The sequence below is a fragment of the Prunus persica genome, chromosome G8, assembly GCF_000346465.2.
Source record: "Prunus persica cultivar Lovell chromosome G8, Prunus_persica_NCBIv2, whole genome shotgun sequence".
NCBI lineage: Eukaryota > Viridiplantae > Streptophyta > Magnoliopsida > Rosales > Rosaceae > Prunus > Prunus persica.
Genome location: NC_034016.1, coordinates 14,208,019 through 14,231,631, shown reverse-complemented (window position 1 = coordinate 14,231,631; position 23,613 = coordinate 14,208,019). Strand labels below are relative to the sequence as shown.

Genomic DNA, 23,613 nt, shown 5'->3' with positions numbered 1-23,613 from the left:
AGTTGAAATAGTTTCTGAGAGAGAGCATCGTGTACTCAAGGAAGATGACACAAAGTATGTCTTTTATATATTTCAGATTGTGTGAAAGATCATGAACACTTATATAGAAAATCTAACAGATACATGTTTGGAAATCATTACTACTGATATTATTGACACATTAACCGTGCCGTGTTTCGGAAGTCCCTTACAAGTTACTTCTCTGAAACCTATACAGCATGGCTTTATTTTCTGGATTGATATCCAGCATTTGTTGTACAGGAAGCAGAAACAACATTATTATCACTCAGTAGTAATACTCCTTTATAACCCCACTTATTCTGATACCCTGAAATGATGAATTTGGATGTTTTCAACATTGAGTTTCTTGTAATTACTGAGCTGCCTGTGAGCAACTTGCCCCAGCTGTAGGGCTTATACTTGGCAGGGTTTTCTTCATTGGTCAGCTCCTCCAAGGGCTTGATTATGGTGTAGTGTGCTGCGTTGAGGAAAAATGGCATAGAAAACCTTTCCTTCTCTGAATTCACCATTGCCCTGTGTTCCACACTATGATATCTTTCATTGCTCCAAACCTGTGTAGACATATCAATTTCTTATGTGAAAGTGGCCAAAAAAAAATTCACAAAGCTGCATAAACTAATTCGACAATACTTTGTGCTGATAACAAATTTCAAAGTGTTTTGAGCACATTAACAAGTTAATATCAAGCTTGAAGTGTGGAACCTGGATACTGTCACCAACATTGATGACATAGGCATTTGGGGTGGGTTTAACCCAAATCCACTCTCCATCTGTTTTTCGCTTCACTTCCAATCCGCCAACGTCATCTTGAGCGAGCACAGTTAAAGCACCGCCATCCTTGTGGCGGCTGACACCAAGAGTAAGCTCAGGGGAAGGGCAAGGTAGGTAGTGGTTGAGTCTGATAAAACTGGTTTGTTCTTTGAAGTAGCTGGTGAACCTGTCTTCTGGCAAGCCTAGGCTCAGGGCAATAAGCCCCATCAACGTCAGTGCTAGCTGTTCCACTTCTCGACCATATTCTTCGCACACCACCCTGGACAAGGCATGCAATCTAGCTATTAGAACATATGTCAGGTTACAAATTTGTGTTTAACCCTTTAAGTAATTAATGCATTGGGTCCTTGCAACACAAGCAATTGAGTTTCCAACTGAGAGCTAGTGCTCTTTGCTTGACATACACATTATAATTCGCATGCGACTTAGGAGTTATAGGGATGCACAGTGCAATTGGCCCTTTGATTGACTCCTAAGCATTCTCATTCTGAATTACGTACAGGTGATTTGGATTTCCTGGACCAGATTAAAAGGGAACCTTCATCAAAGGAAATCATCTCATCATCAACGCAATCATCTGCAATCCCTCATCAAAGTCAACCTTGATTATTGCCTTCCTGTCATAGCTGATCTGGATTGATTCTCTTCATCAATCCCATTGTATTTACCTTATCTAGACAACCTGGATTGATTCTCTACATCAATCCTGTTATATTTACCTTACTTAGATATTATCAATTTGTATATAATAGTCATTCCGTGTATCAATCAGATATCAATGAAATATACTATTCCTTCTTAATATCTTTATGGTATCACAGCCCTAAGGCTCCAACGAGCATCCTTTGTTCCTTTTTTTTTCTCCAGCAGTCTATACTCATGGCTCCTGAATCCTCTGATATATCCACCCCAATCATCACCAACACCAACTCCAACACCCTATCCTCCCTAATCACCATCAACGCTGCTGCACAACTTCCCGTCAAGCTTACCCCTACAAATTACCCATCTTGGCGTGCCCAGTTTAACGCCCTCCTTATTGGCTATGACCTCATGGGCTATGTGGATGGTTCTTCTACATGCCCACCAGACACTCCAGCCGCGCCTCACGCCCTTTGGATTCGTCAGGACCAGCTGCTCCTCCATGCTATTCTTGCATCCGTATCACCGCAAGTAATATCCCTTATTGCCTCCGCCAAGACCTCCAAGGAGGCGTGGGACAAACTGCTCCATCTCTTTGCTAGCAAAGCACGTGCTCGTGTCCTTGGTCTCAAGGAACGCCTTACTCTTATGCGTCGTGAGGATAAGCCTGTCTCTCAGTATTTGCAAGATGTTAAGGTTATCGCCGATGAACTTGCCATCATCGATGTCCCCCTTTCTGATGATGATCTTCTCCTTTACATTCTCAATGGTGTTGGTTCTGAATTTAAGGAGATCGCTGCTGTTGTTCGTTCCCGTGACACCTCTATCTCATTCGAAAATCTTCATGATAAGTTGGTTGAACATGAAGCTGCCCTTACACGTGCCGACGCTCCAGTTACCACACCTGTCATCACTGCTAATGTCACTCAAAGCTCCCAGCGAGCCCCCACCAACCGTGGTTCTCGCTCCCACAACTACAATCACAATCGTGGTTCTTCTAGCTTCTGCAACAATTACCGTGGTTCCTCTGAATCCACCTCGCCTTCACCCACTGACAACGGTCGTTGTTCAAACAACACTACTGGCACTGGTTATCGTGGCTATTGTCAATGGTGTGGTGCACAAGGTCATAGTGCCAAACGTTGTTCCCAGCTTCAATCTGGCTCCCAAAGTCAGCCAGTGGTCAATTCTACCTACCATGGCCGCCACAATGCCTCTCCCACATGGTTGCTTGATTCCGGTGCTTCTCACCATGTTACCTCCAAAGTCACCAATCTCTCCGATGTCTCCACATATGCTGGCCCTGATGAAATCATTATTGGTAATGGTTCAGGTTTGGGTATAACTCATGTCGGTTCATCCTCTCTCACTACCCCCTCCTCCAAAACCTTTGCCTTATCTAATGTTCTTTGTGTTCCTTCCATTAAGCAAGATATTATTTCTATTTCCAAATTTAACAAACAAAATAATACGTCTATTGAACTTTTTCCTGATTTCTTTCATGTCAAGGATCTGAGCACGGGGGCGGTACTTCTTCAAGGCCCGAATAAGGACAATGTGTACGAGTGGTCCTCCCAATCCCTCCGTCAACCTCAGGCCATGGTGGGTGTGGTGGTCTCCCCAAATTTGTGGCACCGGCATCTTGTTCACCCACATTCTAAAACTCTTCACCAAGTTCTTCGTTCCTCTTCCATTCATGTGTCCTCCAAATTGTCCGAGTCTCTTTGTCATTCATGTCAATGTAATAAGAGCCATAGGCTCCCATTTGGTACTTCTTCCCTTCAAAGCAATGGTCCGTTAGAGCTCCTGTATAGTGATGTTTGGGGCCCTGCCCCTTATTCTTCCATTGATGGCTTTTCCTACTATCTTATTTTTGTTGATCATTTTACCAAGTACATATGGCTATACCCTCTTAAAAAGAAATCAGATGTGTTTTCCACCTTCACCACCTTTAAAGCCCTTGTTGAAAATTATTTCAAAACTAAAATCATCACCTTATTTACTGATGGTGGAGGGGAATTTGTCAAACTCAAAAACTTTCTCTCTTCCGCTGGCATCTCTCATCTCATCACACCACCACATACTCCACAACACAATGGTGTTGCCGAACGACGGCATTGTCATGTTGTCGAAACCGGTCTCACCCTTCTTCATCAAGCCTCATTACCTCTTTCCTATTGGTCATATGCTTTTCAAACTGCTGTCTACCTCATAAATCGAATGCCCACTCCCATCCTTAAAAATGTCTCACCATATACACAACTCTTTCATCAACAACCCAATTACTCACGTCTTCGTACCTTTGGATGTCTGTGTTTTCCATGGCTACGGCCTTACAACTCCAACAAGTTACTTCCTCGTTCCCGCGCGTGTCTTTTTCTTGGTTACTCCTCCAATCAAAATGCCTACAAATGTCTTGATCTCTCATCAAATAAACTTTTTATCTCTCGTCATGTCCAATTTGATGAGTCCACTTTCCCTCTTGCTAGTGCCCATAATTCCACTTCTTCTGTCCCCTCTCCTACTTCCACCTCTTGGTTTCCTCCTGTTACTCTTATTCCTTTCCAAGCAGCCCCCATGCCACCACCATCGGCTACCACCTTCTCACCGACTGCACCATCCACATCGTCCTCCGCTGCCTCTTCTGCCTTGGAGCAGCTCTGCCCCCCTGCGCACATCCCACCTCCAGCCCCTACTGTCTCTCCACTTCCGCCACAAAACCCACCCTCCTCTAACCCACCTCATACTACTCATACCCCTTCACAAACCATGACCCCAACCCATTTCCCTTCCAATCCGACCCCCACTGAACCAGAAACCCAACCTCCCCAGCCATCCTCTATCCGTACCTACCTCAGAAACCCAAATAGACTCGTTCTTACCTTCCCAGCCCCTGACCCATCGCCTCCCCCACCATCTTCTATCTCACAACCCATGGTTCCCGATCACCAAATGGTGACGCGTGCCAAAGCCGGTATTAGCAAGCCCAATCCTCGGTATGCTTTAGTTGCCACCAAACACCCCATACCCTCATCCGTTGAACCGACATGTGTTTCTCAGGCCATTAAAGATCCCTTTTGGCGAGCTGCCATGTCTACTGAGTTTAATGCGCTCATTAGCAATGGAACTTGGGAGCTTGTTCCATCTGACTCTACTCAGAATCTCATTGGTTGTAAATGGGTATTTCGTATCAAACGACACCCAGATGGCACTATTGACAGGTACAAGGCCCGTTTGGTCGCCAAGGGCTTTCATCAGCGCCCCGGCGTCGATTTCTCAGAAACTTTTAGTCCAGTGGTCAAGCCCACCACCATCCGTGTTGTGTTGCATCTTGCCATGTCTAATGGCTGGCCTATTCGTCAGTTGGATGTCAACAATGCCTTTCTTCATGGCACACTTAGTGACACTGTTTATATGTCACAACCCCCAGGTTTTGTTGATACCAACCTCCCATCTCATGTTTGTAAACTCCGAAAGGCTCTTTATGGCCTTAAGCAGGCACCTCGGGCATGGTACAAGGAATTGAGCTCCTTCTTGCTCTCACAAGGCTTCCGCAATGCTACCTCTGATGCCTCCCTATTTATTTCTACCTTTGGTCGAAATGTCATTTATTTCTTGATTTATGTTGATGATCTTATTGTTACTGGCAACAATTCTTCTCTTGTAATGCAGTTCATTGCCACATTGGCTCGCCGGTTCTCTGTCAAAGACTTGGGGTCTCTTCATTACTTCCTTGGTGTTGAGGTTATTCCCACCACAACTGGTCTCTTTCTCTCGCAACACCATTACATTCGTGATCTCCTACTCAAAGCAAAAATGGACGGTGCCAAGGAGGTCAGCACTCCATTATCTCCTTCTGATAGTCTTGTGCTCAATGATGGGACTCCACCTACTGATGCTACTCGATTTTGTCAAATCATTGGTGGTCTTCAGTATCTCAACCTCACACGCCCTGACATCTCCTTTGCCGTTAATAAGCTCTCTCAATTCATGCATAAGCCTTCGGAGTCTCACTGGCAGGCCCTCAAGCGTCTCCTTCGTTACTTGAAGGGCACCAAATTCTTTGGTCTTCATTTATCTCTTCGCTCATCTCATCGTCTCTATGCTTTCTCTGATGCCGATTGGGCCGGCAATCTTGATGACCGTAAGTCAACTACTGCCTATGTTGTTTATCTTGGTGGCAACCTCATCTCTTGGAGCTCTCGCAAGCAACGCTCTGTAGCCCGCTCTTCCACTGAAGCTGAATATCGAGCCATTGCTACCACCTCTGCCGAAATTGCATGGATTCAATCCTTGTTACGTGACCTTGGCATTTCCCTTTCCGGTCCACCGCTCATTTCATGTGACAACATTGGAGCCACATTCTACTGTGCTAATCCTGTTCTCCATTCTCGCATGAAACATATTGATATTGATTTTCAGTTTGTCCGGGATCGCGTCAATAGTGGTCTTCTTCAAGTTTCACATGTTTCTACTATTGACCAACTTGCCGACGCTCTCACCAAACCACTTCCACGTCTGCGTTTTCAGCTTCTCCGGTCCAAGATCGGTGTCTCCGATGGGACCACTGTCTTGCGGGGGCGTAAAAGGGAACCTTCATCAAAGGAAATCATCTCATCATCAACGCAATCATCTGCAATCCCTCATCAAAGTCAACCTTGATTATTGCCTTCCTGTCATAGCTGATCTGGATTGATTCTCTTCATCAATCCCATTGTATTTACCTTATCTAAACAACCTGGATTGATTCTCTACATCAATCCTGTTATATTTACCTTACTTAGATATTATCAATTTGTATATAATAGTCATTCCGTGTATCAATCAGATATCAATGAAATATACTATTCCTTCTTAATATCTTTACAGATTATCCTCATATAATTGTCATTAGCTAAAATGAAGACATGAGTACTACTACCCTTAGTGATAATTGAGTTAACCTTAATTCTGGAAGATGCGCAGGCCATTGGTTATACCATTCTATCACTTCTCTGTCTTCAGGATCAGGCGAGGACGGGACAAACGTAGGCTCCTTCACTGTGAAATCAAACAGCTCCTTCCAGTCTCTGACATTCTTGGTACGCTCACTGTCGTAGTAACCCAATATGTTTTTTTCATCCCTCATAATCTTCCTCTTCTCCTCCAAAGGCAGAGCAAAGAACTTTCTAGCTACAGCCTCAATCTTTAGGAGTTTATCCAATGACACCCCATGGTTGATCACTTGGAAGAACCCCCAGTCCCTACATGCATTGCCTATTTCCCATACAACCCCTTCAATGGCTATAGGATCAGAAATGGAGTTTGGGGTACTTATTATTGGAGAAAGGTCAATCAAGGGAATGCCTTCAGCTTCGGTGATGGAGAATTAGGCCTGTGATCAGGGTCTTGGATGAAAGATAAATCAACCTCTCCCATGGCTGGTAATCTCGACTTAAGAAATGATTTGTTTCACAAGAAGAGCCAGTTTGAAGCAATAAGCTAGAGTGCATGGTAGCTTTTATAATGTGAGAGGTTCAACTTTTATATTGGATGTGGACAGGTTTTGCTTTGGAATTAAGGTTGTTAAATGCTTGCTTGGTTATCTTTTTCTTTTCAATGATGCCATTGTAGACGTAGAGCATCATATTTGGAACAAAAATCGACTTGAGACTAATATTACTAGGTGGATATATAGAAAGCTTGTTCACATTCTTTTTGGGGGGACTTTGCAGCCGCAGCATTTGAAAGAGAAGAGGGAAAGGCAAAAGAGGTGCTGCAGCACCACCAAGACAAGACAATTCTCTTTTGTTTGTGACTTATTGTACAAGAGAACTTCGGACTCTGTTTTCTCTTGTATTTTGTTGGGTGTGTGAGAGTGATTTGGGTTTGTGAGATTTCTATCCTCAAAAATTTTCTAAGCACACTTTTAGTTTTACATGTAATGAACAATAATCGTAAAGGATAGAGCAGCAGCAAGGGTTCCCTTGAATATGCTCTTAGTTTTTGAAGAAAAAATGTGGTGTTGGATATTATTGCTCATCTGTAGGAGCATATGCAAAGCCTCTTGTGCCTTTTTCTTTGGCTAATTACAAAGCCTTTTGTCTGTTTCCCCACATTTGGAATTGTTGGAATTTTGAGAGTTGTGATGTGCTCTGACACCATTGTTGGTTTATGGGGTGAAGGGCTTTAGAAAATATAGAACAATAGTTGAAACAAAGTGTTTTTTATTAATTTGGAGGAGAACAGTACATAGCTTTGTGTAGGCTAATTAGCCTCCTAGTGGTGTAGCTATTGGCTACCTATCTTCTTGATTTAGACTCTAGGCTATTTGTCCTTTTACTTTGCTTGGTGAGCTTATTGGCTCCACAACATAGCTTAGTTCGGATTGGGAGACTCTTGTTAGCTCCACCTTGTTATATTGCATTGCATCCCTACTTATAGGCATTGTTGCCGACTTTCTCTGCAGCCTTATCCCACAGGCTCTGTTCCACCGCCTTTAGCCTTTTATTCCAGCCACCAGAGAGTTCCTCCGCTGCCATAATCATTTCTTTTCAGCCACTAGCTATTGACTTCAACTAGTTTGTAGGTTCTCGGATTTTCTAGAATTTTCTTTATTTTTTAAGTACAAATGTGCATTAATTTCAACAGGAATACCCCAGCAAAATTTGTCCAATACTATATGTAAATCACATCTCTAATAGAGGCGATAATTGGATCTATCTTTATTAGCGCTACAATACAGTCAAAAAATGTGATACATGTAGCATCACTCAAATTTTTCTTCCATTCTGTAATGTTATCATTTGACCATTTAGAATTAGGACTAACCAATGTCTTTTGTTACTTGAGTAATGCTATTTGTATCCCATTCACTAATATATTGTTCATCACAGGCTATTCTTACCTATATGGATCGCACGTACGTCTTATCCTTGTGAGAGATGTGATTAGTAATTAGTACGAATATTTTTATTGTTGTTGAGTTCCATCAGGACATTCATTGAACACTCCGTTTTTCAGATGAGGGCATACTTCAAAATGCAAAAATTGTTTGTTACAAAAATTAACCAGTAGGAACACTTTAGTTTTATGTATAATGACTAATTATTGTATAGGATACTGCTAAAAGAATATGCTCTTAGTTTTTGAAGCAAAAAATGTGTTTGTATATCATTGTATTTCTCATCTGGTACAGTCACCATTAACCACACCATGTTTCAGAAGTTTCTTACTAGTTACTGCTCAGTAAAACTCCTTCCAATCAATCCACTTATTCAGTTTTGAGTTTTCTTGAAATTACTGAGCTTCTTGAAACACATAATTTCAAGAAGCTCAGTAATTTCAAGAAACTCAAGACTGATTAAGCTCAGGGATGCTCATCTGATATATCCTAAAATGACCAATTTGGATGTTTTCTGCAATAAGTTTCTTGACATTTCTGATACCAAGTGCTCAGGATATATGGCAGGATAAAACTCTCCCATGGCTGGACTAGTGATTTTGATTTGGAAGCTAACGAGCTAAGCCACTCCATGGTTTTACTTACTTTTTTTTTTTTTTTGCAAGAATAACAATACTGCAGAATTTAGCACTTAACCAAGAAGTCTTGTGCTGTTTTGCACTGTTTGTCTATATCTGTTTGTAATTTGATTCTTCTGCTGCAACATTTAATGATTGATTTAGGTGCCTTACATTTTGTTTTTTTTTGAGAAACATGATAATTTGCTTACATGATTGTTTTACTCTAAGGCATTTGTTTCTTTTTTCCCTTAGGTGCCGCTGATCTTTTAGTGTGTAAGCTTAATTTTTGGTCATGAGTTCTAAAATTTCGGGCTTGGACTCGGCTAATTCAGGTCATGAACATACAGACTAAATATTTTTTATTTACAAGGCGATATTCTAAACTACTCCAATTTTTAAGTTTTTGGTATAACAATAATGACTAATTGTTGTAGTGAAAGTGGAAAAATGAATCTCCGGAATATGTTCTTAGTTGTCGAAGCAGAACATATTTGTAGATAATTATATTACTGATCTTGTTGACAAATTAACCAGGCCTTGTTTCAAAAATGTTCCTTACAAGTCAATTCTATACACAGCGTGCCATTATTTTCTGAATTGATATACAACATGGTATGCACAGGATCAGGAAGCTGAAATAACATAAATAAAACTCCTCCTTACCCACTTATTCTGATAACCCGAAATGATGAATTTGGATGTTCTCCACATTGAGTTTCTTGAAATTGGTGAGTTTTCTGTGGGTCATAAACTTTCCCCAGTTGTATGGCCTATACTTGGCAGGGTTTTCTTCACTTATTAGCTCCTCCAAGGGCTTGATTAGGGTGTAGTGTGATGGTTTGAGAAAGTAAGCAATAGAAAACCTTTTCTTCTCTGAGTTCACCATTGCCCTGTGTTCTACACTATGATAAATATCATTGCTCCAAACCTGTATAGACATATCTATTTGTTATTTGAAAGTGGCCAAAAACAATATATTTAGCTGTAGCAATGAGTAGTGACTCTAGTTAGACAAGTCATTGTGCTGATAACAAATTTTAAGTGTTTTGAGCACAACAAGTTAATATGAAATCTGAAGAGTGGAGAACCTGAAGACTGTCACCAACATTGATGACATAGGCATTTGGGGTGGGTTTAACTCGGATCCACTCCCCATCTGTTTTTCTCTTCACTTCCAATCCTCCAACTTCATCTTGAGCTAGCACGGTTAACGCACCGCCATCCTTGTGGGGACCAACACCAAGAGCTAACTGAGGGGAAGGACAAGGTGGATAGTAATTGAGTGAGATAGAAGTTGTTTGGTCTTTGAAGTATCTGCTGAACCTGTTTTCTGGCAAGCCAAGGCTCAAGGCAATAAGTCCCATCAACTTCAGAGCTAGCTTTTCGATTTCTTGCGCATATTCTTCACAGGCCTCCCTGGTCAGGGCAGTCTATTATATCATAGAAATCAAGTTCCAAATACAAGTTCAGCTCATCGTGCATGAGTGTGAGAATGTGAAGGTAAAAATTCCACATTGTATAGTTAAGAAACTTAGTAAGGACTTATAAGGAGTCGGGCTACTTCTCCCATTGCCAATTGGTTTTGGGATGGAACATCAACTTCCTTCATAGTATCAGATCAGGTTAGCCCACGTGTGAAAGCCCAACGGCCACACGTGTTTTACGTCACCCAATATGTGTTGTCCACGTGTGTGAGGTGATCTAGATTTCTTTTACATATTAGTGATCATTCAGTTACCTGTATTCTGGAGGATACTCCGGCCATCGGTTATGCCACTCTGTCTCTTCCTTGTCCTCGGGGTCAGGCGAAGCCGGGACTAACGTAGGCTCCTCCACTGTTAAATCAAACACCTCCTTCCAGTCTCTGACATTCTTGGTACGCTCACAGTCATAGTAACCCAACACGCTTTTTTCATCCCTTCTAATCTTCCTCTTCTCCTCCAAGGGCAGAGCAAAGAACTTCCTAGCAGCAGTCTCAATATTTCGGAGCTTATCTAATTGAACCCCATGATTGATCACTTGGAAGAACCCCCAGCCCTTGCATGCACTGCCTATTTCTCTAACAACACCTTCAATGGCTTTGGGATCAGTAATGGAGTCTGGGGAGTTTATTGGAGACAGGTCAATCAAGGGTATGCCTTCGGCTTCGATGATGAAGAGTTTAGGCCTGTGATCAGGGTCTTGTATGAAATCTGGATCAACTTCTCCCATGTCTGGACTCTAGTTAAATGATTTGCTTTGCAAGAAGAGGCAGTTAAAGCAACAAGGCAATTGATTGGTAGGTTTTATAACGTGAGCGGTTCAACTTTTATCTTGGATGTGTGGACAGGTTTGGAAGGCTGTGATGTTTGTGCTTGCTTGGTCATCTTTTGATTTGATTTTATGCCATTGCAGACGTAGAGCCACATATGTGGAACCAAAGTCTGACTTGACACTACGTAATAAAGAAAAAGAAGGAAAAGCCAGAGCAGACAATGTCGCATCATAATCAAATTGATACCTCCTTTTTTTTTTCCTTTTTCAAATTAATCATTGATGGGTTGGGGGGGGGGGGGATGCTAGAAAAGTTCAGGTTCAATTGCAGCAGGAAGAATATTAGGCCTAACTGAATTCAGGGTCCTATATTTTAAGTAAGAACTTATGCTGAACCAGTATTAGTTTCTCAGGGGATTCAAAGCCGATTGCCCTGAACCGTTTTGTCCATCAAAGTTGAACTTCAAACAAGTTTTCTTTAATCCAATCATGTCCAAAATACTGAAACTTTTAAGAAGGGAAAAGATCAAAGGGACAGAATTTTTGCAGTCACTATTTTTGGCAGTTCAGGTTTGTAGTTCAACTATAGCAACCGAAAATTGGCCAACTTTATGCAAATCTTTCTTTATAAGGAGATGTTCTTAGTTTTTGAAGCAGAACATGTGCTTGTAGATAATTATATTACAGATCTTATTGCCACATTAACCACTCCATGTTTCAGAAGTTCCTAACAAGTTACTTCCTTCTCTATACAGCATGGCATTATTTTCTGAGTTGATAGCACAGGAAGCAGAAATAACATTAATATCGGTTGTTCATACAGAAACAGTCCTTCTAATCCATTTATTCCGATACCCTGAAATGATGAATTTGGATGTTTTCAACATTGAGTTTCTTGAAATTACTGAGCTTTCTGTTAGTCATAAACTTGCCCCAGCTGTAGGGCCTATACTTGGCAAGGTTTTGTTCATTTATTAGCTCCTCCAAAGGCTTGATTATGGTGTAGTGGGATGGGTTGAGGAAGTAAGGGATAGAAAACCTTTCCTTCTCTGAGTTTACCATCACCCTATGTTCCACACTCTGATATTTTTCATTGGTCCAAACCTGCATAAACATGTTCATTTGTTATGAGAAACTGGTGAAAAACAATAAACGCCGGAATAGACTAATTAGCATATCTTCAAAAGTGACAAACTTCAAAGTGTTTTGAGCACAAGAAGTTAATATAGAGTTTGAAGTGATGAACCTGGATACTGTCACCAACATTGATGATATAGGCATTTGGGGTGGGCTTAACCCGAATCCATGCTCCATCTGTTTTTCTCCTCACTTCCAATCCTCCAACGTCATCTTGAGCTAGCACGGTTAAAGCACCACCATCCTTGTGACGACCAACACCAAGAGCTAGCTGAGGGGAAGGACAAGCTGGATAGTGATTGAGTCTAATAGAAGTTGTTTGGTCTTTGAAGTAGCTGCTGAACCTGTTTTCTGGCAAGCCTAGGCTTAAGGCAATAAGTCCCATCAACTTCAGAGCTAGCTTTTCGACTTCTCGAGCATATTCTTCACAGACCTCCCTGGTCAAGGCAGTGTATTATATCATATAAAGGAAGCTCAAAAGCATGGGGTCCAGGCACAACCGAATAAGTTACTAAGTGATGAGAGCTAGTGTTTTTTGTTTGATACACATTATAATTCACAAGGTATGATCATAGGTGATCAAGATTTCCCTTTCCTATTACAATTCGCTAAAACATATATATTTATACTACCTTTGGTGATCATTTAGTTACCTTAGTTCTGGAGGGTGCTCAGGCCATTGGTTATACCACTCTGTCTCTTCCTTGTCCTCAGGGTCGGGCGAAGCCGGGACTAGAGTAGGCTCCTCCACTGTGAAATCAAACACCTCCTTCCAGTCTCTGACATTCTTGGTACGTTCACTGTCATAGTAACCTAACACGCTTTTTTCACCCCTCCTAATCTTCCTCTTTTCCTCCAAAGGCAGAGCAAAGAATTTCCTCGCAGCAGTCTCAATCTTTCGGAGCTTATCCAATACTACTCCATGATTGATCACTTGGAAGAACCCCCAGTCCCTGCATGCATTGCCTATTTCTCTAACAACCGCTTCAATAGCTTTAGGGTCGGAAATGGAGTCTGGGGAGATAATCGGAGTCAGGTCAATCAAGGGTATGCCTTCGACTTCGGTGATGGAGAGTTTAGGCCTGTGATCAGGGTCTTGGATGAAAGCTGGATCAACCTCTCCCATGGCTGGTGATCTTGGTTTAACAAATGATTTATTTTGCTAGAAAAGCCACTTTGAGCAACAAGGACACTGGTAGCTTTTATAATGCAAGTGCTTGTACTTTTATATTGAATCTGGACAAGGGTTTGGGTAAATTACTAGGTGGAGATTACCTAGTGCTGCACGGTTTTGCTTTGTAGAGGGTTGTGACCTTTTGTGCTTGCATGGTTGTCTTTTTCTTTGCTATGATGCCATTGCAGACGTACAGCAACATTTTGGAACCAAAGTCTGACTTGACACCAATATTTCATTTAGGAAATAATTTTAAATAAGTACGATTGTATCAGTTTACTGAGTGCAATACTCACTCCTCTAAAGAAAGAAGAAAAAACCAAAGCAGAAAACGTCACAACAAAATCAAATTGCTACACAATCCAAATTTCTTCTTCTTCTTCATTTTTTAAAATTAAACATTGATGGGTGGGGCTGCTAGAATTAAATTAATTTAATTTCCCTGGTTCCGCTGCAAAGAATATTATCCCTGTAAGTAATGGAAGCAGCTTGTCACTACCATTACAAGGGTCTTGAACTGTTTTGTTATGTTTGCCTATGTCTCAATTAATTCCATCATTTCTTACCTTTTTTTTCTTTTGAGAAGAATGCTAATTTGCTTAAATAGTTGTTTTTTTTATACAAGTGATATTGGGGAAGGGAGAATCAAACTTAGGCCTCGGTGCATGGATAAATGCTCTCAATCACTTGAGCTTCAAGCCCCTTGCTTAAATAGTTGTTTACTATAAGGATTGTACTTTTTTTTCCAGTTCTGTTTTCTTTTTTGGGCTCTGCTGCACTCCATTAGCTGCAACGTTCTGGATAATCCTAATTCATAGTTTTGCATCATTTTTTTTTTCTTCTTTTGGCTTTAAGGATTAGTATGAACTTCATGCTGATGATTAAATTTTTTTAAACTGTACACATTGATAAATATGTCTTGCTTAGACTGAGTAACTGATGATAAATTAAAACTTAGAAACTGCCTGAAAAACAATCATAAAACATAAAGACGGAAGAAGCTAAAAGGACTTAATGTTGTCATAAAAGCAAGTTTTGAAAGCCTCTGACCTGATTACATAGCACAATATTCACAAGAAGCTAAAAGGACTTTATGTTGCTAGCAATGGATAACATTTCACTTCACCGATATATCCTATCTACTCTGGTAACCTGAAATGATGAATTTGGATGTTCTCCACCTCTTGTTTCTTGAAATCACTGCGGTTTCTCGTAGCATAAAACTTTCCCCAGTTGTATTCCCTGTATTTGGCAGGGTTTTCATCACTCAGTAGCTCCTCCAAGGGCTTCACCATCACATGGTGGGCTGGGAAGAAGAAGAATGGAACTGAAAACCTTTCTTTCTCAGAATTCACTACCACCCTGTGCTCCACGCTCTCATATTTGTCATTGCTCCAAACCTGCAGATAAAAACACCGTTTACAAAGTGAACGTACATCTCATGCAAGTGTCTAAAAAATTTATTGGTGTTGTGCACAAGGTCACTCGCAATTACAATCTCATTCATAATTATGAATGCATTAATGTCGTTCATAAGACATAATGGGAAAATTTCATTTCACAGTTCATGAATAGTACCTGAACAATGTCACCAACATTGATGATGTAGGCATTTGGGGTGGGTGTGACTGGAATCCATTCTCCATCAGATTTCCGCTTAACTTCTAGTCCTCCAACATCATCTTGGGCCAGGACGGTTAAGGCGCCAGCATCCTTGTGGCGCCCAACGCCTAGAGCTAGGTGAGGAAAAGGGCATGGAGGATAGTGATTGAATCTGACCAAGCTCGTTTGCTGGTCTTTGAAGTAGTCATTAAACCTGTTTTCTGGCTGGTCTAAGCCCAAAGCAATTAGTCCTAACAACTTGTAAGCCAGCTTTTCCACCGCTCGAGCATACTCCTGGCAGACCTCTCTACTCAAGGCAGCCAATTCGAGTACACAGACCACATGCCAATGTAAAGGCAAAATGTTAGCATCATGGGATATTAGTCTGGTGGGGTGAGAATTTAAGCAAAATGTAGCTAATAAGTTTTTGTTTTTATTTGAATCTTAACCAACATGTACTTCTGAGGGGATTTAATCTCAATTACACTGAAGTTTTTGTAAACCTGGTGGAGTTAAGCCTGTACTACATGGGCATTCATGGCAAATCTGTTTAATCGGTTCAAATCCGAACTTGTAAAACTTCTGAGAGTAACCTGTCTAATGAACCACGTATGAAAACAGCAGTTCTTATGGTGAATTAAGAAGGGGGAAATTTGAAGGGGCATAACTTTTGCAGAAATATTCTTTTTACAGTTCAAGTTTGCTCTCAGTTCAACTAAAGTCTAAAATGTTAGCATCATACAATATTATCCTAGTGGAATACATGGTCCTATTTCCAAGTGAGAATTTATACGGAACCAGTTTTGCTTCTGAGGGGATCCAAACCCAATTTCCCTGAACAATTTTGGCCCCCAAATCTCATGGACTAAAAGCCTATACTAGATCATGCTGATTTCTAAGTCAAATCAGTTTTCTTGTATCCAATCATGTCTCCAAACTTGTAAACCTTCTAAGAGTTGGCAAATTTTCTGATGAACCAAGTTATAAAAGAACACTGCTTATTTAAGAAGGGAAAAAATCAAAGAGGCAATCCAGAGTCAATTTTAATTTAATTTTGCACAATCAGCTAAAGCAATCCAAGTTTGTTCAAGTTTTTGCAGAAATGTTAATTTTTTTCAGTTCAATATTGTTCTCAGTTCAACCAAAGCAATCCAGAATCAGCCAACTCTATGCAAACCTATTACAAAGCAAAGATAAACCAAAAATGAACAATTCAAAAAAGCAAACATAAAACACCTGAACTCAGGAGGGTACTGAGGCCACTGATTAGTCAATTTCCTCAACTCCTTATCATCAGGCTCAGGTGATGCTGGGACCAAAGTCTCATCTTCCACCAAGAAATCAAAGACTTCCTTCCAATCTCTAACATTTTTAGTGTTCTCACCATCATGGTACCCCAGTGCATTCAACATGTCTCTCTTCACCTTCTTCTTTTCTTCTGCTGGTAGTTCAAAGAATGTCTTAGCCACCTCCTCAATCTTCCTGGCCAGTTCCAATGGCACCCCATGATTTATTACTTGGAAAAATCCCCAGTTTTTGCATGCATGGCCTATCTCTGATACCACTTTTCTGGTCTCATCAGGGCTGCTTAAAACTGAGAGGTCAATTATGGGGATTTCATCAGCAACTGGGTTTGTGGGGTTGAGCTTGGGCCTCTGGTCTGTGGCTTGGATGAAGGCTGGATCAATTTCTCCCATTGGTTAAGATTCAAGAACAGATAAATTGTAAAATTTAGTGGAAGTGGTTTTCTGGTGGAAGAAAGAGGCGTTGGTTTATATATATTTTGGATTTTTCTGTGCATAATTTTCTCCTCTGTACAATGAATGTAGACAGTTTCGGAGTAGAAAATGTTGGTTTGGTAAATGAAGACAATATGGTAAGCAAACTAAGCAATAGAGAGTTTGGAAGGCATCAGTGCAGGATAGACCGACAAGTACGCCGTGGTTGTTTTCTTTAGTGACACGCATCTAGGGTCATCTGCTGCTTTTGTAGTGTCTTGATTAGGTAAGGGAAGAATAGGCCACAACCTTCCAACGCGCTCATAGAGCGCCTACGGGAGATGGTAGAAAATGCCAAAGGAGGGAGAAATTTTTTAAAAGAAGCCAAAATAGATAAAATTGCTCTTATTTATTTTTGGATTTCCTAAAGAATCCTTAACATTTGCATGTTTTTTGTTTGAAAGTTGAGAGGTTTTTCTGTCTTTTTTGAAAAAGCTTTGGCTTTTTTCAAAAGTGAAAGTTTTTTTGTGACTAAAACCTAAATTTATTTTTTCTAAATTCAATGACCAAAATGCAAATCAGCACAAATTCAGGGACCATTGTTATTAAAAACCCTATCAAGGATTATTGCAAAAAGGGTTTGCTAAGAAGTGTTTTATCATGGCAGCAACATCGTATGGACGCATATCATAAGGGATTTGCACTAAGAATTGAAGGATTATTCTGCTAAAAGTCATGAAGAGTGTTTCGAGCAGTCGCCCAATCGCCCATGTCAGTATTTGCAACACATTATAACAACAGTTGGAAGTCACCCACGGGCACTTCGGCAACTGTCCATTAGAAGCGAGCAAAACTGAGCAAGGAATTTGCTCAAAGGCTGCATAGTTGAGCAAATCCCTCTTTTTGTTTTCATTGTTGAATGAGTTCAAATCCCTATTTATGATTCATATGCTGATTAGGGATTGTGTAAAATACTACTACGTTGTTTCAAGTTGTCATTTGAAAATTAAGTACACTTCACAAGCCTGGTAAGTGGTAATATCGCACTCTTGCCAACTAGACCATCCAAATTACTAATGAAACCAAGAAGGCAAGAGTAGCTGTGTATAGGATCCATCAACTTAACCTTAATTAACGCAATACATAATCTCTACCTTCCTCATTGTTACAGATTGCTGACTGTTTAAGAGTTCTAACAAGAATTTTCCTTCAATTTCGTATAACATTTGAAATGATAAGGGAACTCAAACCCACTTGAAAAACCACTATTTACAAAGCTTAACAAATAGAGCTTGTGAAGGGTCAGAGATCTGAGTTCTCTCATGCAGTGGGCATAGAGCTTGAAACAACCACACACGACAAGTAGTGAAGCCCGTCCTGGATTTTGCCCAAAGCTGTGTTCTGGTCATCACGGAGATGTTTAGAGAAGGAACTGGCTTTTTCTTGGATTGATGTCTGTGGAAGCACGTCATGGGATTCCGCAGAAGCACCTTTTATGGCTGCTAGATAAGCTTCGGCAACATCAGATATGCCTGACAAGTTCGTAAAGACTCAAACTGTCAACAAAAATATCTGCTACAATACATATCTTGCATATCAGATATGAACTAATCCACTTGGAAATGAAAATCATCAAGACCTCAGTCTAAAAGCACACAGAAAAGACACAAGGCTTTCTGAGTAGGAGACCTTAGGAATTAGGCTCCCTATAGACAATATACATGGACTTCATAGCTTATACAATGGCTATATTTGGGTCAAAAGATTGCTGCATGCATGCGGATGCGGATGCGGATTATCTTTCCAACTGTACAACTGACCAGTCAGCTAATAGCTAACCACCCTGCTGTTGAGGTACCGAGTAATCTCAGAGTATTTTTCCTTTGAGCACAACAGGGTGAACTGTAATGGCATATTGCAACTAGGAAAAAGTAGTCATTTATGAGCATAACCACAAAGAAACAGGGCTCCAGGATATCAACCTGTAATGAAACTGCTGGACACTGCCTCCACATATCCAGTCATTGCTTCTGCTTTTGATCTGATTATCTTTGCTTTCTCAACAGAATCTTCAGGCCAATCAATATTCTCGACATCAGCATCCACATCTTCCACCTGAGTGTTGTTTGCACTAGATATGATGGATTTACCAAGCATCAACAGTTGAGACACCGCAGAGCAGCACATTTCCGAGAGTCTCTGCAGACATATGATTACATCAAAACTATTAAACCCATGTCAACAGAAGCAGAGCCAAGAGAATACAATACAGTTATCCCAGATAACTCCATACATGAACTCCCTCTGAGTGAAGACTCTCTAATCGGCCGGTGGTTCTTTGAATTATATCATTAACAGCTTGTCCAGCTAAAGCACTTGTGAACCTGAATAATGTTAAATACAGAAGATTCTTAGAGGGTTGTGGAAAAGGAGAATGTACGTAGAAAAATTCAAAAGTAATAGTAGTTAAGGCATGATATGTATAAAAATAAAGTTAAGCATAAAAGACCAGGCATGTTTCTACTCCTATGTTTCAGACAAGGTCACATAATTAAGAGGAGCAAACAGCTTCCACTTCTATTAATTGGGCGTTCCTGAAATTGTAATAAAATGGAGTGTATAATGAGGAGGCTGATCAAATTGCAATCAGTTTAGAAACTGGACATATCGACACCCTGCAATAACTTTTTACAGGACTCGCCTTTCACCAGTCCCACCTTTTAAAGTAACATTTTTTGAGAATGTCACACATGTCAAGTACCAAACTGATGGGATCTGATCCATAAACTCAAATCTCTTTTAGCAAATGATTATAAAGAAATTCATTTTGCAATCATCTAGTAGGATTGTAAGATCTCCAATCAAGTCACACTGACAAGAATGATGGGTATAGACAGGATGCATCATCAACAGTGACTTCGTGAAAATCCATCTGATGTAACTCTGACAGATGCAAGAACAGCTAGTTTTACAGTTGTTGTAATCTAATTCTGGCTCCAGTGAATGTGTCAAAATCGGATGAAAGTCCAAAAAGAAAGCAATAGACCTAACACAGCCATGCATGAAAGCAAATATACTAATGATATTCAAAAATCTTCATAAAAAAGGAAAAGAAATGGGAAAGGCCATCAAAATAGGAAATTGACAACGGTAAAATACCCAGCCGGCCATATCAGCAAGCCTTGCTGACGCTTGAATCATGCAAACTCTTCATCTCATCGCTATTTCCATCATCTCCAGTCTCTTTCTTTTGCCTTTATCCGACTCTGCACCACTTCCATCCAATTCAATATCCAAACTGAAAATCTGCTGCACCTGTTTAAGCTTTCCATCATAAGTAGTCTGTTTCTGATGATAATTTTCCTTTTCTCCGGTTAAATAATAGTGCATAATGGCTGGACAACGCCTCCAATTCCTGACAGTATTACAATACAGCAGCTTCAATAAATTTATTCCTTAATATAACAAGACTTAACCTCAGGATTAAGAAAATGACCTCCAACTGTTCTGGACCTCCATATATGTAGAAGCATCGATCAAATCCTACTTCCTCGTATAACTGATCCTCTTCAGCTTCCTGTTCAGAGGGTTTAGAATTCTTCTCAACTTCTATACCAGTCTCTGTGATCAGTAGATCCAAAGTTTCCTTGCCTACAAGCTCAAGCACTTGCATTCCCTTAGAGGTAAAAGCCTTTCCAGTCTGTAACATGAAACCAAGATATAAGCAATTAAGTCAATATAACTTAACAAGCCAGGTAACAGCAGAATACAAACCTCTAATAAGGATGGCGCAGCAGAACCAGCAGCCGTAGGCAAACCACCTTGCTGGATGGATCCCGCAAGATTCACAGCTGAATTCTCAAGCCTAGAGAACAACAAAACTTATTTCAATAACAAAATACAATGCTAGTAGAAAGTAATTAGAGAAGTTGGTAAAGTCAAACTTGACCACTGTCAATAAAACACAATACAACTGTATTACTGCACCAATTTTGAACTTATAAAACCATATTTACAACATCATGCAATACTAGATCATCTTTACAACATTCTACAATCCTAGAACTAAAAAAAAAATTATGTACACAGCTCCTGAGAAACAAGAGAAAGTATATGACCAGTTAGCATCTGTTGATTACTAATTTTAACCCAGAAAATAACCCCAAAAAACTGTCCCCACATGCAATGCAACTACTCTTGTTTCCCTCTAACATAATGTAAAATATATTAAAACATTCAACTGCAGTGGAACATACTTGTGGACTAGATCAGTACTGCCTTTCAATGCACTTCCTAATGCTTGCCATGCTCCTGAAGCAAAATTCTCCACAGAACTATCAAGTACCTTCAAACCCTGAAAATATTATAGCAATGGCATGCTTAGTGAAATATAAATAAAAGGTATCAGCTTCAGAGGATAGTTACAGAAGTCAAGAAACAAACAGCTCCAGTCCAGTTGAACAGAAAGTAATGTAATGTTAAAGTGTCCTATATCAAATTGAAAGAGATGAATAGAAGTATATGCAATATTATAAGCGCAATAATTGCAAAACATATAAAAGGAAAGTTCAACTGCTTAAAAATTTACAACTTGCCTGACCGAGAAACGAATCTTCACTAGCTTTTTCTAATTTTTCTAGAGCAGCCTTTCGTTGCTTTTCATGCTCATCTTGGCTTTCAGTCCCATCCTGGCTTTCCTTTTCAGTATCCCCTTCCTCCTCCTTGGAAGATTCTTCCGAGTCCTCTGCAGGGTTTTGCATGTCGGCAATGCTCTTTGCTGCAGTCTGAGCAACTGCAGCCGCCTGCATCCACAAATAACCATTTCACACATCTAATTACAAAATGCAGCAAACCTAAACTTTTCAATTTGGATTGAATAGACAAATCTTTGCATATATTTTATAATTAATAATTTAAACCTACATTAAGATTCGCGGTCTGAATAGTTAATTAACAACGGATACATCTAAAAACACCAAAATTAGATCCAATAACGAACATTTCCCAAACTTAGAAACCCTAATTTCTAATTTCCTAAAATAGAAAAAAAAAAATCAGGCAAGTTTATAATAAAAATGGAGATTCATATACACTTGCGAAATACTAGAGACGCTTACATTGCGAGAGATCTCTTCGGCGGCTTTCTGGAGATCTGAGAAAACAGAGGAAAATCCCCAGCCTCCCCATCCTCCACTTTTTGCCGGTGATGCTTGTGCTTCAGCTGCTTCTGCTTTTTTTGCTTCCTCTTTTTCTTCTTGTAGAAGACTTTTCTCTTCCTTCAGTGGCTGTTTGTCTTCTTCCTCCATTGTCGATTGCAGCCAAGACCAGTCCACAGTCTGAGATCTCAAGCCCTATGGAGAAAATTGGAAGTTTGAAATTTGAGGAATTTGATTGAGATTTTTTTTTCTTTTTTCTTTATTTATTTATTTTTTTTTGAATGGGAAGTTCGAATGTGCGTGAAATTTGTTGGGGCGTTTTGTCACTTTTGGGAAGTTGAAATGAACGAAACCTTACATCACTATCTGCTTCATTCAACGTGCTTTCGAAGGCAATCAAGCACCATAACGACGCCGTTTTTTTGTTTCACTCATTTGGCACTAACGGGTATGGCTGGAATTTAAACTTGGGGCACGTATCGGTTCGGTTCGATTTGGTACGAAATTTTTATCGATCCACTTTTTTTTTCTTTACAAGTTGAATAAGGTCAATTTTTTAGTTGCTTATCAATTACTTTCAGGCGCAACATTGGAATTAAAACTTAACATTGTGTTCAAAGTATCACATGACACGTATATTAGTAATTAAATAAAAAATTATTTTTAAATTTCAGTTCCATACAAATTTCCAGTAGTTAGGGAGAATGTAACTTGCTTCTTTAACCACTACTTTTGTTTCGGGTTGTAATTTAGAAAATAAAAATTAATTTAATCCATTCAAACCAAACCATATAGGTTCGGTATGATCGGTACACGAGTTTTACATATCAAATGCGCATCCTTATTTTGAAGTTACTTTAATTTATGAGGTACGAGATTCGAACTTCAGTACAAAGATACATATACTGACATGATCAACTAACCTAACTCATACCTACGTCACGTACTTGTTAATTCTTAATACACTCCTTTTTAAAAAGAGTAATGCTTCCATATGTTGTGACTAAAGATATGCACGCACTTCAACTATCATGACTGGTTGTTAGTTAATACATCAACTATCATGTTATGATTAGCTAATGTAGTCCTTTAACTCTTTTGAAAATTCGGGAACTGCTTCAATTCCAAGAGGAAGTTCAATGCATTATTGCCTTAATACGTATGTACTGTGGATGGTTAATATAATCCTAAGCAAGTATATATCTTGCTACAATAAATAATTTTATAGCTTTTTAGAGGTGTGAATAGCGTTTTCAAACAACTAAAAACGCTTTTAATAGCGCTTGCACAATAATGTAAAGTATTTTCTATATTATAGAAGCATGTTTTCCCAAATAAATACTTAATAATAAAATTAATTTTTATTCATGATAAACTGCAAATTTCATACCCTTAAAATTCTCTCTCATTTTTCTGTTACATTTCGTTTCGTTTTCAGTTTCCATCTTAGCAATAAACACAAGATAAGCTAACATTACAATTTCATGCATTGAGAATAAAAGAGGTAACTAATCAAGTAGCAATGGAAGGTAGTTCAAATTTCAAATTTCATTGTTCAGTAAGATTCCCAAAGTTACAAAGCGAGTGTGTGTAGGTGTTTTTGAAAAAAGAAAAAAAATACAAAATATGGAAACAT

The 23,613-nt window shown here is 39.7% G+C and overlaps 5 protein-coding genes and 1 pseudogene across 5 annotated transcripts in view; all 6 read right to left on the bottom strand.

The window, feature by feature from the left end:
• LOC109950581 lies at positions 316-8,617 on the bottom strand (annotated as a pseudogene).
• LOC18768611 (probable 2-oxoglutarate-dependent dioxygenase At5g05600) lies at positions 9,406-11,440 on the bottom strand. Its single transcript, XM_020569854.1, has 3 exons — positions 10,676-11,440; positions 10,026-10,353; positions 9,406-9,865 (listed from the first exon to the last, which is right to left on the bottom strand). Exons 1-3 carry the CDS (start codon positions 11,146-11,148, stop codon positions 9,605-9,607), a joined length of 1,062 nt encoding a protein of 353 aa, XP_020425443.1. The 5' UTR covers positions 11,149-11,440; the 3' UTR covers positions 9,406-9,604.
• LOC18768619 (probable 2-oxoglutarate-dependent dioxygenase At5g05600) lies at positions 11,799-13,857 on the bottom strand. The gene is made up of 3 exons (XM_007200544.2): positions 12,981-13,857; positions 12,437-12,764; positions 11,799-12,294 (listed from the first exon to the last, which is right to left on the bottom strand). The coding sequence occupies exons 1-3, from the start codon at positions 13,451-13,453 to the stop codon at positions 12,034-12,036; spliced, it is 1,062 nt and encodes a 353-aa protein (XP_007200606.1). The 5' UTR covers positions 13,454-13,857; the 3' UTR covers positions 11,799-12,033.
• Positions 14,434-16,980, bottom strand: LOC18767821 (protein DMR6-LIKE OXYGENASE 2). The gene is made up of 3 exons (XM_007200552.2): positions 16,340-16,980; positions 15,080-15,410; positions 14,434-14,901 (listed from the first exon to the last, which is right to left on the bottom strand). The coding sequence occupies exons 1-3, from the start codon at positions 16,798-16,800 to the stop codon at positions 14,641-14,643; spliced, it is 1,053 nt and encodes a 350-aa protein (XP_007200614.1). The 5' UTR covers positions 16,801-16,980; the 3' UTR covers positions 14,434-14,640.
• Positions 17,851-22,506, bottom strand: LOC18767822. The gene is given in 11 exon segments (XM_020570499.1): positions 17,851-18,353; positions 18,804-19,020; positions 19,115-19,205; positions 19,968-20,067; positions 20,070-20,173; positions 20,175-20,236; positions 20,318-20,521; positions 20,596-20,686; positions 21,078-21,175; positions 21,417-21,623; positions 21,939-22,506. Coding segments are annotated over 11 exon segments (1,575 nt in total). The 5' UTR covers positions 22,128-22,506; the 3' UTR covers positions 17,851-18,141.
• Positions 23,424-23,613, bottom strand: part of LOC18767306 (pollen-specific leucine-rich repeat extensin-like protein 4) — a 2,440-nt gene continuing 2,250 nt past the window's right edge. Inside the window, exon 2 of the mRNA XM_007200635.2 lies at positions 23,424-23,445. Coding sequence (XP_007200697.2) covers positions 23,424-23,445 — 22 coding nt within the window. The remainder of the gene's footprint in view (positions 23,446-23,613) is intronic.